The sequence below is a fragment of the Pimephales promelas genome, chromosome 10, assembly GCF_988280905.1.
Source record: "Pimephales promelas chromosome 10, fPimPro1.hap1.1, whole genome shotgun sequence".
Taxonomy (NCBI): Eukaryota; Metazoa; Chordata; class Actinopteri; order Cypriniformes; family Leuciscidae; genus Pimephales; species Pimephales promelas.
In genome coordinates this window covers 2,127,826-2,140,939 of record NC_142778.1, presented here as the reverse complement: position 1 = coordinate 2,140,939, position 13,114 = coordinate 2,127,826, and the positions used below count along the sequence as shown (strand labels likewise).

At 40.1% G+C, this 13,114-nt stretch overlaps 1 protein-coding gene across 2 annotated transcripts in view; it reads left to right on the top strand.

Moving 5' to 3' along the window:
• The window catches only part of bmp16 (bone morphogenetic protein 16), a 115,619-nt gene extending 102,818 nt beyond the window's left edge, over nt 1-12,801 (top strand). Inside the window, exons 1-4 of one of the 2 annotated variants that reach the window (XM_039647629.2) lie at nt 2,484-2,566; nt 4,534-4,773; nt 10,041-10,372; nt 10,711-12,801. In XM_039647629.2, coding sequence (XP_039503563.2) covers nt 10,048-10,372; nt 10,711-11,645 — 1,260 coding nt within the window. In that variant the 5' untranslated portion in view covers nt 2,484-2,566; nt 4,534-4,773; nt 10,041-10,047 and the 3' untranslated portion in view covers nt 11,646-12,801. Of the gene's footprint in view, nt 1-2,483; nt 2,567-4,533; nt 4,774-10,040; nt 10,373-10,710 lie in introns of those variants that run through there. The other variant, XM_089135265.1, reaches the window with a different exon arrangement.
• The last annotated feature ends 313 nt before the right edge of the window (nt 12,802-13,114 follow it).

The following is a 13,114-nucleotide window of genomic DNA, read 5'->3' as shown; positions in this document are numbered from 1 at the left end:
ACTGTACAACTAGATTTGACGAGGTATATTTTTACAGACTGCTATAGAAAGAGGAGCAAATGGATCGCTGCGATTCACAACTGGACTCCAGTCTGCGAAAGGTGGATCATTTTGTGTCAATATGCTGAATTTAGCTGTAAAACCACACCCATATATTATGTATTGGTTTATATATTAACAACTCATCAATTATATATTTATCATTGCATATTCTGCATTATTGGATGTTTTTTTAATAAACACTGACCAAAAACACTATAAAGTTTTATGGCTGGACAATATGATGATATATATATAGGCTATATATAACGCTGATACAAGTGATCACCCGGATTTAGACCTATATTGTATTTATATAAAGCGTTCACAGTCAAATTTGCTTTATGTTTAGGTCTATATTGCTTTTATTTCCCCGGTGTCGAAATCAGGCAAACATAAATGTCAGGCGACACGATTCCTGGCTGCATGTCAATATCCATGGAGTTGTAAGGAACACTATATTGAGTCCAACATTTAGTTTAAATTGATCAAATTGTTCGTTTTAGTCGCATTTTCGCAGTTTCCCCTATTAAATCCAGTCATCTTTTGCCACTCAGTCAGGCTGAGGGGGGTCGTTCTGGCGGGAAAGTGAAAAATGAATTTCACCATCTGTCTATCAGGGCCTGTAAGGGTCAAGGTGAAGGCCGAAGGGCCAAATGCACTTTGTTCTCTCTGTCTAGCTTCTGATTATTGACAAAATCACAGGCAATGATTACAAACCCGAACACAAATTTACACAAACAAACACACCCTGGTGCACATTTACCCATGTGACGACACACTTACACTGATGACATCATTGGAATGTGTTGTGGAGGAGGGAGAGGTGGAGTATCAGGACAATTCAATGTGTAAGTGTGTGTTTGTGTGTGTTTATATATCTACAATGGCCAGCCGTGTTTTATCATGTAATGTAATGTAGCGAAGCCAAGCATATGCTGGCAGAACAGCGATTAACACTCTCATCGTCTCGCTCATGAGCGCGTACGGGAATGAGGTATGGGACGCCCCTATCCTAATCTCATCCCTCTCTCTGTCCTTCTCTCTCTCTCTCTCTCTCTCTCTCTCTCTCAACAGACAATGACCTTAAAAGAAAGGAATCTTATCTCAGAACGTACTTTGGAATTTCTATCAAATGCAAAGTACCCTATATGTTTGTCAGAAGGTAGAGAGAGAAAGTTGCTCACCTGTATATAACTCGGATTAACTCCCAGCATGCACCAGCTCATTTAATTGCAATTGTAGTTTTGTCTGTTTTCAAATGGTTCAGTTTTCAGATGAAGGTCTGCAAATACTACTAAAACCTAGAATGAATCTGAGAAAATAGTTAAAATAGTAATTTTGAACATTTGAACTACTTCCAAATATTTCTATTTTAAAATTCGCACACATTCAATCTAAATTGTACACTGTCTAATATGCCGAAAAGGGCTTAATTTGTTGTCAATTTCAAAATACATGACATGAGTCATGTACACTGCAAAAAAAATTGTTGGTTCAACTTAAAAAAATAAGTAACCTGGTTGCCTTAAAATTTTAAGTTCATTGAAATGGAAAAATTGAGTTAATACAATGAAGGAGAATGATTTAATTATCAGAAACTCAAAATATTATGTTATCTGAACTAAATAAATTATGTAAGTTGATTTGACAAAAGAAAAAATGTTGTGATTACTACACTGTAAAAAAAATATTGGTTTAACTTAAAAAAATAAGTAACCTGGTTGCCTTAAAATGTTAAGTTCATTGAAAAGGAAAAATTGAGTTAATACAATGAAGGAGATTGATTTAATCATCAGAAACTCAAAATATTATGTTATCTGAACCACATAAATTATCTAAGTTGATTTGACGAAAGAAAAAATGTTGTGATTATAAATCATTTTTTATAGTGATGATAACGGCTATTTTTGAAATTGACGAGCGCTGTTTGACCGTTTTGGCAACCTGACACCAAACAGAGCCGTTCGTATTAAATTATTAGTCATATATTGATAACCATATTTGGACAAATTCAAAATTCCGATTAGTTAAACAATAAATCTCCCGTGGTTTCCCTAAATGCCTATGCTAAGTAATTCAATGGATTGGGAAAGTGTGCCAGTATGTGCTAAAACTGAAAATACAAGTAAAAGAAAAGTTTATTGAGCGAGCAGATGGTGACAGTCAAACAACAAAGATTCAAGGGATTAAGAAGAAATATTTCCAGTGACATTTGAGGGTTGCATTCGGTTATATGTCATTTTTTTCGTGCCGGCCACAAGCCAGAAACAGCACGCCACAACAGAGAAGAATAGTTTGTGAATAAATTCTCACAGATCAGTACAGGCACACCGCAGCCAATAAATAAATGAATTAATTCAGGATGCCCCACCCATGCCGGAATGCAGAAGACTCTCCCAACTCCGATGACATCTCTCTCTGTTTCAAACAGAGCAAGTCTACTGGAAGATCCTCACTTTTATCATTCAACAGTAGTCACTTTTTATTTCTAGACAAACCCACTCACTCAACAGCAAACTTTTGGGTGAGTCTTTCCAACACTGTAAAAATGAATGCACTTTCTCTAATAAAAAAAAAAAACAGATTACAAGCAATAATATTAATTAAATTTAACAATAAAATTGAGTAATAATTAATCAAATGAATGCATTGAAAGTTAACCATTTTTTAGAAAGTCTGTTTAAGTCACCATTATAGTGATCAGTGTTGCTTTAAAATGACGGTTTTCACTTTCAGTGATTCTGCTTAACATCGGGTGTCTTCAATGTTGGCAATATAAAAATGCAGATAATATAAAATAATTAATCTTTCTGATATTCAGATATTTTTGTTTAATTTTTGGTGTAAACTTTACTCATTATAAATGGTTAACTTTTAAGGAATATTTTGATTAAGTATTAATTTGTTCAATTTTGCTTGTAATCTGTTGCCACAATAAATAAAATAAATAAATACATCTATGATTGCCGTGATTACAGGGGAATAGTGAGGCATATATAGTAAAAATACACTCACCGGACACCTTCTTAGTACCGAATGGAACCTCCTTTTGCCTTCAAAACTGCCTTAATTGTTAATAGCATTGATTCAACAAGATAAAGCATATTCATTTTTACAGTGAACATTAAACTTTTGAAAGGGCAAAAACGAAGCAAAATGCATTTAGGAAGGGAGGAGAAAACTCGTCCCGTATCTAGGCCGTGAGACCAATCGAACTTTGACATTTTACAGCAGATTAATCTGTCTGGAGAACTATAGGTTGCATGACATTAAACTATAACTACACAATATAAAAGAAAATATGACCCTGACTTCATCATTAACTGTGGTTTAACCTGCAGTGAAGACAATTTCTGGGGTTTTGTTGGCTGTTTTTCAGGCTGTTGTGTTAAAAAAAAAAATTGCGTATTGTCGTGCCTGTGCAGTTTACATATGGAGTTATAAAAATGACAAAAATTTTCAGTTTTAGGCTGTTTGCTATTTTGAACTTAATCTAAAAAGTCGAGGTGCAATTCAAATTAGAGAATTTTACAATTCAGATTAACAACAAATTCTAAATTCTAAAAGTCAGTCACCACAAACAAACGTCATAACAGTGTCCAGCACATACATCTTAATGAATTTCAATGTCTGATTTTCACTCTGACTTGCACTTGACGTCCGACACGAAACTCCTATGCCACAGAAGATTCTGGAAAGCAGTGTCCTTGTACGAGTGTACGAGTGTGTGTGTGTGTGTTGAGAAGGGGGTGTTTCAACTGATTCAACAGATGCAATCCAATCTGTCAGACGATGCTTGTGAGGTTACAGACATTTTCTCATTGCCCTGCCAGATGCATACCAATGCCGTCCACCCCACCGGAAGGACGAGTGCACCTTGCTCCCTCTCGTTCCTAGTTCCTTTCGCACTTATCATCGTCCCTCTCTCTCAATTCGTGGTGATCGATGTGTTTTCCTGGCACCCTCTGGCTGTTCATTAGCACCAGTGACAGTGAATTAATCTTGTATCATCATTAGTTCTCCTTCACCTTTCGTGACTCACTCCAGAGTAAACACTCGCTCAGATAATGTCAGATCAACTGGCTGTGCCGCCCATTGTGTGCTCGACTTTATCTTTCATGTTTTTTTTTTCTCGTTTCCTGCAAAAGAAATAACATTTAGACCCGAATGCAAAGTTGCAAATGGCAGTCTGACCTATACTGTGTATCCAAAGCAGCCCTGACCTTATCTTTGTTTGTGTGTGTGTGTGTTGTACGTTTGAAGAGGTGGGTGGGTGGAGGGAGGGGGCATTGGTGACATCACTATCAGGGAGGATCCAAATGGACAGGAAAGTCAATTAGAGTTTAACTGAGTTTACCAGCTGGTAAAAGAGAGAGAGAGAGAGAGCAAGAGCGAGAGAGGAAAAAGGGGAGGAGAGCACAAAAGAGAAGTACAGACAGATTCAGAGAGAAAGGGAGAAAGTCAGAGGAAAACTAGCCGGCACAAACTTAGCTGCTATTTTGCATCCTAGTCCTGGTATAAGAACGGCATCCAGTCAGCCACAAGAAAACCAGTGGATGTTTTTAAAGAGTGCACTTCAGGATGAGTGCCTGAGGACAAGCTGGAGAGGTGAATCCAGCAGAGGCAGACGCCGTCCACTCCGTCCTCAGGAGCGAATGAGAGGAGAGGGTCTGTAACGCTGGAGCTCAAGGACAAACCATGGACTCTGCACACCTCCCACTTCACCTGGACGTGAGTACTACCCTTGATGCTTGCAACGTCACTTATATCTTGGCTCACGGGTCTTGTTTTCCAGTTTAAACGTGGTTTATAGAATGTAAATTGACTTTGCAGCAGCTAAGGACATTTAAAAATGTATATCTTGAATGAAAGGGATAGTTCTGTCACCCTCAAGTTCTGTTCTGTTAAACACAATATGGGTAATTAAACAGTTGATGGGGCCCATTGACTTCACTTGTAAATAGAAGAGGAAAAAAATACCTTAATACCTAATATTTTAACATGGTATCTTTTATTTTTGGAGAGTGCTGACAATAAAAATTGAGCTATACAATATTGGCAGTATGGTAGTGAGGAGTGGTAGGGGTGTTGGTAATGAATATGGTAATAAATAATAAATGGTTACTTTGTTTACGCGTACACTACTGTTCGCTACTGTACTATTTTATTTTGTATGTCTGGAAAAAATATTGTTGGTTTAACTTAAAAAATTAAGTAACCTGGTTGCCTTAAAATTTTAAGTTGATTGAACTACAATGAAGGAAATAATAAGTTATCTGAACTAAATAAATTATGGTGATTTTAGAAAAGAAAACATGTTGTGATTACAAATCTTGAAAATATGTTTTACAGTGTGACTGTTAAAAAAGAAGAAGAAAATAAATACTATAGAAGTTGAGGGGGCCCATCAAGGTTACTGACATTCTTCAAAATATCTTTATTTTGTGATTCATACAGGTTTCATTTCATTTCTTAGTTGGGTGAACTATTCCTTTAAGTTTATTTTCTTACACGTAGCATATTACTTTGTGTCTTAAGCACAAATCATACAAATAAGTCTTATCTTATACAATTCGTCTTCTCGAGTCAATTTATCTTGTTTTAAGGATTTTTAGATACTAGACAAGATGCCAAGTTCTGCAATGTGTGACTCAAATCTGATTAAACTCACTCGAACGTCAACCAACCACTCATTTAACGTTCCCCTGCTCTGAGCTAAAAATTCACATGCATTGCTCTCCAAACCCAATGACAGATTCATAGCGGAGATGCTTCCTCAGAACATGTGAAACAGGCAGATCAGTGTTTCCATGAAAAGCAAAAAGCATGCAAAAGCTGCGAAAATCTCCTTGCTGGAGCTTTCAGAAGAAGAGATAGAGAGTAGATGTAGATGCCTTGGCTTGGGGGATAAAATATATAACCAATACTGGATAACTGGATAAATCAAAAAGACACAATCTGGCAGAAAAGGGGACGTTCAGAGCTTTAAAAAGTACGTTTTTAAGGAGGTTACAATGTTGGGTTCACTAAAATAGATCATTCAGCGTTTGCCAGATAATAATCCAAACTGTCTGAGGGTTTCAGGACCGCCAAAATGGTCAAATTGATAACAGAAAGTTATGTGGGGGTTAGGGGAGGATTCTGGGAGGAAATGTCTCGTCTTGTCTGGTCTACTCTACTCATCCTTGGAGACCACTTGAGTCTGTTCTTAGCTGAACTTTTGGCAAGCTGCTCACGGTGTGTGTTTGTGTATGTTTCTATAGCAGTATCAGTGACTTCTGGAGTGTGTCTTTCAGTCTGTTGTGTGTCCGTTCCAGTGAATGTTATGGGGCACAATCTGAGGTCTGGACCGCTGTCATTATCTCTTAATCGGTCCAGCTGGGATAAATTACAGGTCTGTGCTAATTTACCCCCAATAAAACCGCTCTACGGCCTACCTGCAATATTATTCTAATGATTTCATCTCTTTAATTCAGCCAAACAGAGGCGCAGCTCGACCATTTGTGACTTCTCCCATACCTTAGGTGCTCAAACTTAATGTGGGTGCCCTTTGCATCCAAAAAAAAGTAAAGTGCTCCCTCTTGAACAGAATGATAAAATGTGTTGGGAGGGGCGATCTGGGGAGAAGCAGTCTAGGGAATGAACGAAAGGAAGAACAACAGGAAAGGAGAGCGGAGGGATCGGGGTACGGAGTGAAATGTGAAACACGAAGACAGCGGTGGAGGATAAATCAGCAACAAGCAGAGGCACCATTGACCCCTATGGCCCTTCACTGCTGACTTCTGGGTAAATCCAACGGGGGGAAACATGAGGGAGAGAGAGAGAACTGGCCTTTCCTAGAACTATGTAACAATATATCAATTCTGGAAGTCCTGCTTTACAGGAAGAAAACTGATAAGAAGAATAAAAATAGGGGAAAAAATGTGGAACCAAAGCTGAACGAGATAAGTGGATGCAAGGACACCCTGCCCTCCACTCTGAGGTCAGAAGTCACATCGCTCTGGTAATGGCACGAGTCTGGCCGACCTTTCCTCTGCCGGGGTCACCCCTTGCCGTCTGTTCTGGGGTCTAAAAAACGCCCCTTTCCGCCTCCTCCATCTGATTAGCGCTCTCCCTGTAGAGGAAGTTATTAAGTGTGGAATCCAATCACAACAGAAACAATGACACGCATGCAGCATGGGGTGGGAGGGACTGCGGGGAAGACAGAAGCGAAGGAGTCTAATGAAGTTTTAGAGGGGAAGGGGTCCCATTGGGCGGGACAATCGGGTGGATGAGTAAAAGCCACTTAATCTACTTTACTGCCGGATGCTGTGGGCGTGGGGGACTGTCTTATCCTGTGTGTCCTTAGAGGATTTGGCTGGACTTTGGTGAATGAGTGTGAGCAAGTGGGAGGGGACAGAGGACAGCGAGAGGACGGTATTCATCCGCTTCTCCGGTGCGTTTTAACACCTGTAGTTGAGGGTTATCCTAGACTCCCAAAGGAGTCGCTGCTCAGCAAGTCCTGACTTGAGCAGATTCTACATCAAAAGAACACTTAGTTTGACTCAGATGTAAGTGTGTCTGGCCCCGGTGAGACCACCCAGCACCTTGTCGAAGAGTCTTCTTGGATAAAACCTTAGATACATTTAAAACCACTCATCCCTCAGTTTGTAAGATCAGACAAAATGTGTGTTTACAGTGATAAGGGAGGACTACAGGCCAGGCTTAGATTCAAAGTCAAAGCTGTTTGTCTTCCAAACACCTCCTGCAAACTCCACCATATTTGTAAAGGACCCTTTGAAGGCTTAAGTAGGCTTAGCGTTGAAAGAAAAGTTCCCTTTTATGAAGATTTTGCCACTAATGGATGACAGCTATTAACAATTATGGTTACAGGTATGGTTAAAATTATGGGTGGTGATGGAGCAGTGGATAAGACACATGCCTTCGGTGTAATAAACCCGGGTTCGAATCCACTGTGAGACACCAATGTGTCCCTGAGCAAGACACTTAACCCCCAGTTGCTCCAGAGGCGTGCGACCTCTGACATAAATAGCAATTGTAAGTCGCTTTGGATAAAAGCGTCAGCTAAATGTGAATGTAAAAATTAGATTTTACTGAAACGATGGAGATGTGTGTGCCAGTCTTTCCTTTCAGGTAACAGAGCGGCTGACAGTGACATAGACAAGGCCCAGATTCAGACTTTACAAGTTATGTTAACCCAGCAAACACAGAACGTTCCCCCAACGTTCCCGAATTGTCCACGAAACGTTCCATGTAGGTTATTTTTATGTTCTAGGAACGTTCTGGGAACCAAAAACTAATGTTCCCAGAACCAAAATTTGTTTGCTGGGAAACTTTCCAAATGAAAGTTGTAAAAATTCTGACTGCTTCCTCTTTGAGTTCTGTCTTTAGTTTCCATTTTTATAACGTAAGGAGAATGTTCCGGGAACGTTCCCCTAATCTTCAGGGAAAGTTCTAGGAACGTTCTGGGAACCAAAAACTAATGTTCCCAGAACAATCCCAGAACCTAAATTTGTTTGCTGGGAAACTTTCCAAATGAAAGTTGTAAAACTTCTTACTGCTTCCTCTTTGAGTTCTGTCTTTAGTTTCCATTTTTATAACGTAAGGAGAATGTTCCGGGAACGTTCCCCTAATCTTCAGGGAAAGTTCTAGGAACGTTCTGGGAACCAAAAACTAATGTTCCCAGAACAATCCCAGAACCTAAATTTGTTTGCTGGGAAACTTTCCAAATGAAAGTTATAAAACTTCTTACTGCTTCCTCTTTGAGTTCTGTCTTTAGTTTCCATTTTTATAAGGTAAGGAGAATGTTCCGGGAATGTTCCCCTAACCTTCAGGGAAAGTTCTAGGAACGTTCTGGGAACCAAAAACTAATGTTCCAAGAATGTTCCCAGAACCTAAATTTGTTTGCTAGGAAACTTTCCAAATGAAAGTTGTAAAAATTCTGACTACTTCCGTTTTGAGTTCTATATTGCATACTATATCAGAGAATAACTTGATGAATAAAAGCTTGTTGCTTTATTTTATTCTTCAAAACCTCACAAAATGACTGGGATAAATCTATGAAGAAAAAAAAAAACAAGCAATAAACCATCGCAACACTAAACCTCCCAGTCTCAAATTACTTTTGAAAGGTGATTTACTTTAAGTTGGTCACAACCATTAGAGTGCAGACACAATCTGTAAACTTTTAGCCTAGTGATTATTTTCAAGCAACTGTTTTAGACACACAAATGACAACCAGTCCCTCTCTTTGGGTCACCGGCATGGCGTCAACAAAGACACATAATCAAACTGCAAAATTTAAATCTGCTTTCATCAACGTTAGATTGAACATATGCCTCACGAGTCACGACCATCCTAAAATGACCGCGACCGTTTTAGAAACAGTAAATTAAATAATGCAATTTAATATAACGTAGCATAACAAAGCCTAGCATAATGCAATATCGATTTGAATGTACTGTAAGTTAGGCATGTGCTTTTCAAGAACACAGTGCATCAATGATGGATGTCCTAGGTTATTCTCATTTGTCAGGTAAATTAACTTGAGAGACACAGGCCTAATGAATTGGTCTAACAGGCCTATTGTAGACCTCTAAATCAAACACCACAGGCCATGATCTCTGTAAAACTACTTTACTGTAGTTTCCTTATGGTGCTGTTTCTGCGATTACCGTCTCCAAAACAACAAAAACCAGTAAATCAACAACAAAAACACAGAGTGAAAGTTCCTTGCCATGCCACAAACCAAAGTACCTGCATTAAATCACCTGCCATATAAGGGAAATCAAAGACTTAAGGGCTAACGCTAAAATGGTCAACTACCATGGTAAATGGGTTTCACTACATTACATTATTTTCAAGACAGGTTTTGTGGATAGTTCACCCCAAAATTTTCTCATTTAATGAAAGTCAATGAGGTCCACAACAGAAAAGAAAAACAAACATAATCTTCAGCAGTCTCAAAATGGCTCATCTTTTTACCGCTCTCTTCATAGGTCCAACATGTTCCCTGCTAGCCTACTGGTTCTGATGATCCTGCTGCTACCTCAAGCCTCATCAGGACACCAGGAGGATCCCAGTCAGACTCATGGAAACCTGGCCAGCCCTCTAGAGCCTAGTTTGGCCCACACCATTCAGAACCTCCTGCTGAACCGTCTGGGCCTTCAGTCACACCCCAACCCCAGTGAGGAGGCACAGGTGCCCCAGTATCTTCTCGACCTGTATCGATTCCACACTCAACAGTACCATCTCATTGAAGACCCAGAGTTTACCTACCCCTCCCAGCATGTGCAAGGAGCCAACACAGTTCGATGCTTTCACCACACAGGTATGAGCGTCTATTGTACTAGATCACAGAGAACACCAATTCCCTTGGCAGTGATGAAAAGCTAACTTTGCCGCAAACACAATTCAATTAACCTGCCTTAGGTGCCAACATGCCCGCTGAAAAAGCTACCTGTGGATTCTGATATTTTTCACTCAAGTCTTGGCATTAGCGTAGACACCTTGGAATAAGTTAAGAAGAACATGGCTAATTTTCATAAGTGCTCCTAGCAAATGATGTGCAATTATTATTTAGTTGGACAATTATGCCATTATGTAGAGATCGAGTGTTTGATCACGATGGAAAGAAAGTACTTTTTCTTTCTCTTTTTTCTTCTGCAGAGTCTACAGCGCTGAGTCTTCCAGAAGAGCCGAACAACATTCACATTGGCTTCAATCTGTCCTCCATTCCGTCAGAAGAGAGTGTGGTGTCGGCAGAGCTTCGTTTCCTTCGTGACGGGTTTAGTGGAGGGTCTCACGTGGCCAGACTTTATCTTTCCGACGATGACCCAGCGTCAAAACCCACACTGCTCCATTCACGCCGGTTGACTAGAGATAGAAAAGGTGCAGAACTTTGGGAAACCTTTCCCCTGGATGGAGAAGTGTTTCACAATCTACCCAAGAGGTCAGGGAGCCTGGCTTTTATTCTGGATGTTATTGCTGATAATAACAGCAGTCTTCCTAAAGAGCGACATCTGAGGGTGCGCAGGTACTCGGGGCAAGATGAGCCCAGCTGGGCGAGGCAGAGGCCATTACTGGTGACTTACAACCATGATGGACGCAGCGAGCCCTTTGTGCCCCTCAGAAATTGGACCCCTGCCGGCAGGCGAGGCAAGGGCAGGGGCAGGGGCAGGTTTAAGGGTGATAGGGGTCAGGGCTCTGACGAAGGCTGGCGGGTGGGACGGAACGACAGGAGAGTGAAACGAAATGGTGGGAGGGCCGCCAAGCTCAAACGACTCTCCCGCTCTCGCTGCCGTCGGCACCCGCTGTACGTGGACTTCAAAGACGTGGGCTGGAATAAATGGATCGTAGCCCCATCCGGTTACGATGCTTTCTTTTGCCTTGGGGAGTGCCGCTTCCCATTGGCTGACCATATGAATTCATCTAGCCATGCCATGGTTCAGACGCTGGTCAACTCTGTAAACGGGGCCGTGCCGCGGGCTTGCTGTGTGCCGACGGCCCTTAGCCCTATCGCCCTCCTCTACTTGGACCAGGAGGAACGTGTGGTGTTGAAAAACTATCAAGACATGGTGGTGGAGGGCTGCGGCTGTCGATAGCAAGATACTCAGAAGGGTGGACTGGAAAAGGGTGTAAAATCAGGAAGTGTGAAACTGAAAGAGACAAAGAAAGCGAGGTAAACGGTCATAATAAAACCATGAGCACCTTCTCATAATCCTCTGGAAGCCAGCTTTGACTTCTTGCGTCCAAAGAAGCATTGTATTTGTGTGAACTATAAGCACTCAGTCCAAACGTGATGTCTCCGTCTTATGTAGTACACTCCAGCTTTCTGTCTTGTTGTTGTGTCCATCCTGCTTCTGTTTTGTGAGTCCATCACATCATTGACAACTCAAAGGGACCAAGAAGTGACCAAGGACTCTCATTGAGCATTTGGTGACGCTGGACGGACTTAAACCCGAGGGAAGAATATTGAACTCTTCATCTCTGGTAGCAAATGAAACTTCAAAGTATGCACTGCGACAGAGTGCGGAGCACTTCTCCTTATGAGCTATTTAAAAAAAAAATCCTGACACCAAGAAATTATGACGTTATTGTCTGACTGTGTTAGTGATATTATTTATGGTGACCTGTTCTTTTTATGTATGGTGCAGTCCAAAGAAAAGTTTGCTATACAAATACTGTGGTAGTAAGTAAATCTAATTTAAGAATGCGTCAATATATCTATTTAAATAGCAAAAAATATGGAATATTTAATCTTGATAAATACCGCAGATATATAAGTACCAGAACGCCTTATAGATCCATTTAAAGCCAGTTAAAACTGGAGTTACTCATCTATTATTTGTAAAACCACAGCACTGAATCATGGCAGCTTTATATTGGCATTCACTAAACAATGAGGGCTCTTTCCTTACAATAGAAGCCTTGTGAAACAAAGAAAATTGCCTAAACATTCCAAGATATGGTGCCAAATGTTATGTTATGTGCCATAGGTGTGCAAGCTTGCTAAATGGTATTATACATAACTTTGTGTCTTCGGTCATCAAGTGTTGACCAAACTGTCAGTATTTAAAGACATTCAGATCAACAACAACAACAAAATCATCCAAGCTTATTCCGATGTTCTGTCATGAATAGCCGATTATATTTTAGTATGATGCTTTATGTGCAGTTTAAACAAAAGCCTTGAGGATGTCTGACATTGTCTGGAGCCATTGTGAAATGTGTAATAATAAACAGCAAACTAATCCGGCAGTTCTAATCAAATTTTCTTTATGAAAATGATCTCAGTCTTTGACTTTTCTCTTCTTCAGAATTGCTTTCCAAAACCCATAATTTGGAGGAATACATTTCATGAAATGCAGTGGTTAACATACCAATAAAAAAATTGCACTTAAGATAATTGTGTATATTGTGTATACAAATAAGTAGGCTAAGTATTAAACCAGCCTAGGGCGTTTGTCATCTGGTCAGGTTGGGAGACCAGCTTATACCAGGTAAGACATAATGCCTGGTTCTGATTACACGTTTTTTTTTTTGTTTTTTTTTTTGTCGGTTAGATAGTCAC